Source organism: Frankliniella occidentalis, unplaced genomic scaffold (genome assembly GCF_000697945.3).
Source record: "Frankliniella occidentalis isolate FOCC.00 unplaced genomic scaffold, Focc_3.1 Scaffold33, whole genome shotgun sequence".
In the NCBI taxonomy this organism is placed as follows: domain Eukaryota; kingdom Metazoa; phylum Arthropoda; class Insecta; order Thysanoptera; family Thripidae; genus Frankliniella; species Frankliniella occidentalis.
Window position 1 is genome coordinate 298,940 of NW_026267163.1, and position 1,178 is coordinate 300,117.

At 55.8% G+C, this 1,178-nt stretch overlaps 1 protein-coding gene across 1 annotated transcript in view; it reads right to left on the minus strand.

Annotated features, from left to right (window-relative positions):
- LOC113208409 (sodium-dependent serotonin transporter) overlaps nt 1-1,178 on the minus strand; it is a 24,804-nt gene that overhangs the window by 8,648 nt on the left and 14,978 nt on the right. The window contains exons 4-5 of the mRNA XM_052265972.1: nt 830-1,037; nt 605-743 (exon numbers count right to left, since the gene is read on the minus strand). Of these exons, the coding sequence (XP_052121932.1) occupies nt 605-743; nt 830-1,037 (347 nt within the window). The remainder of the gene's footprint in view (nt 1-604; nt 744-829; nt 1,038-1,178) is intronic.

Consider the following 1,178-nt stretch of genomic DNA (forward strand, 5'->3'; position numbering starts at 1 on the left):
CACACACACGCACACACCTTTTCGCAGGCCATTTAACAAGCTGGACAAGTAGTGGCCTGGTGAGGAGTGAGCTGGAGGAGAGAGAGACCTGGAGCGGGAGTCGAGTGGAGTGGATGAGATCGCCGGGCGTTTATTCACAAGCTTCTCCAGGACGTCACCTCCCACCCCACCCCCTACACTGCTGGGAGTCGCTTTTACAGCCCGGAAATGTTGATACCTCGTGGCTGACTCCCGCCGCGCACGTTCGTTCGTTCGTTCGTTAGTTCGTTCGTTCGTTCGTTGTAATTTTTCTCGAAGGCACGGGAACTCTATTTTGAGGAAGAAGAAAATGAGAAAAAATATGCTATTCGCGGCTCTTCCCACGCTGATCATCACGGCCTTGCTCATGGGATTAAAACAATGCAAGTGAAAAGCAGACCGTCCGGGGGAAGGGCGAAGGGGAAAAGGGGGTGGGGGTGGTGGCGGAAGCAGAGCCCTGCTATCGAGCAGACCACCGGGCTCTCTTTTGTTGGGTCAGTCTCGTAAAACCGTCGGGTATTTCCCTCTATTTTTGCCCCGTCGCTCCAATATAAGCCCCGGGCGGACTGCGACGCTGGATACTCACCTTGCCCGTGCTGCGGACGCCCTTCCACAGCGAGAAGTACACCAGTACGAATACACCGAACACGCACAGCGCCAGGCTCCACTTGATGGGCCCCATGCGGTCCAAGCCGTCAGACAGGTGCTGCTCCAGGACGCTACGCCTGCAGACACAACGGGCGCCGTCATCTCGGTGCACCAAGGCGGCGATGCTATACCGACAACACCGTGGCGGTGGTGAAAAACGTACTCGAAGAACTCCTTCGCCGGGCTGGTGGAGCCGTTCTGCTGCTCCATCATGATGGGCGTGCAGTTCGGGGTGTTCCAGGTGTTGTTGCACGACGTCCAGGGCAGCTCGGCCTGGAAGCTCTCCACCAGGTAGTACAGCGCCCAGCCGATGATGGTGTTGTAGTGCATACCCACGTAGATGTCGATCAGGCAGATGGCGTAGCCCACTCCTACACAGCCAAAAACCAGTTTAAAGGGCGCAAGGCTATAGAAAGTAAAAGTGAGCTCTGCTCTGCCCTGGAAAAAGAAAATAAATTGTAAAGCTGTTATATGTGCATGGTTCACTGGCTGTATACCACGCAGAGTGCGCT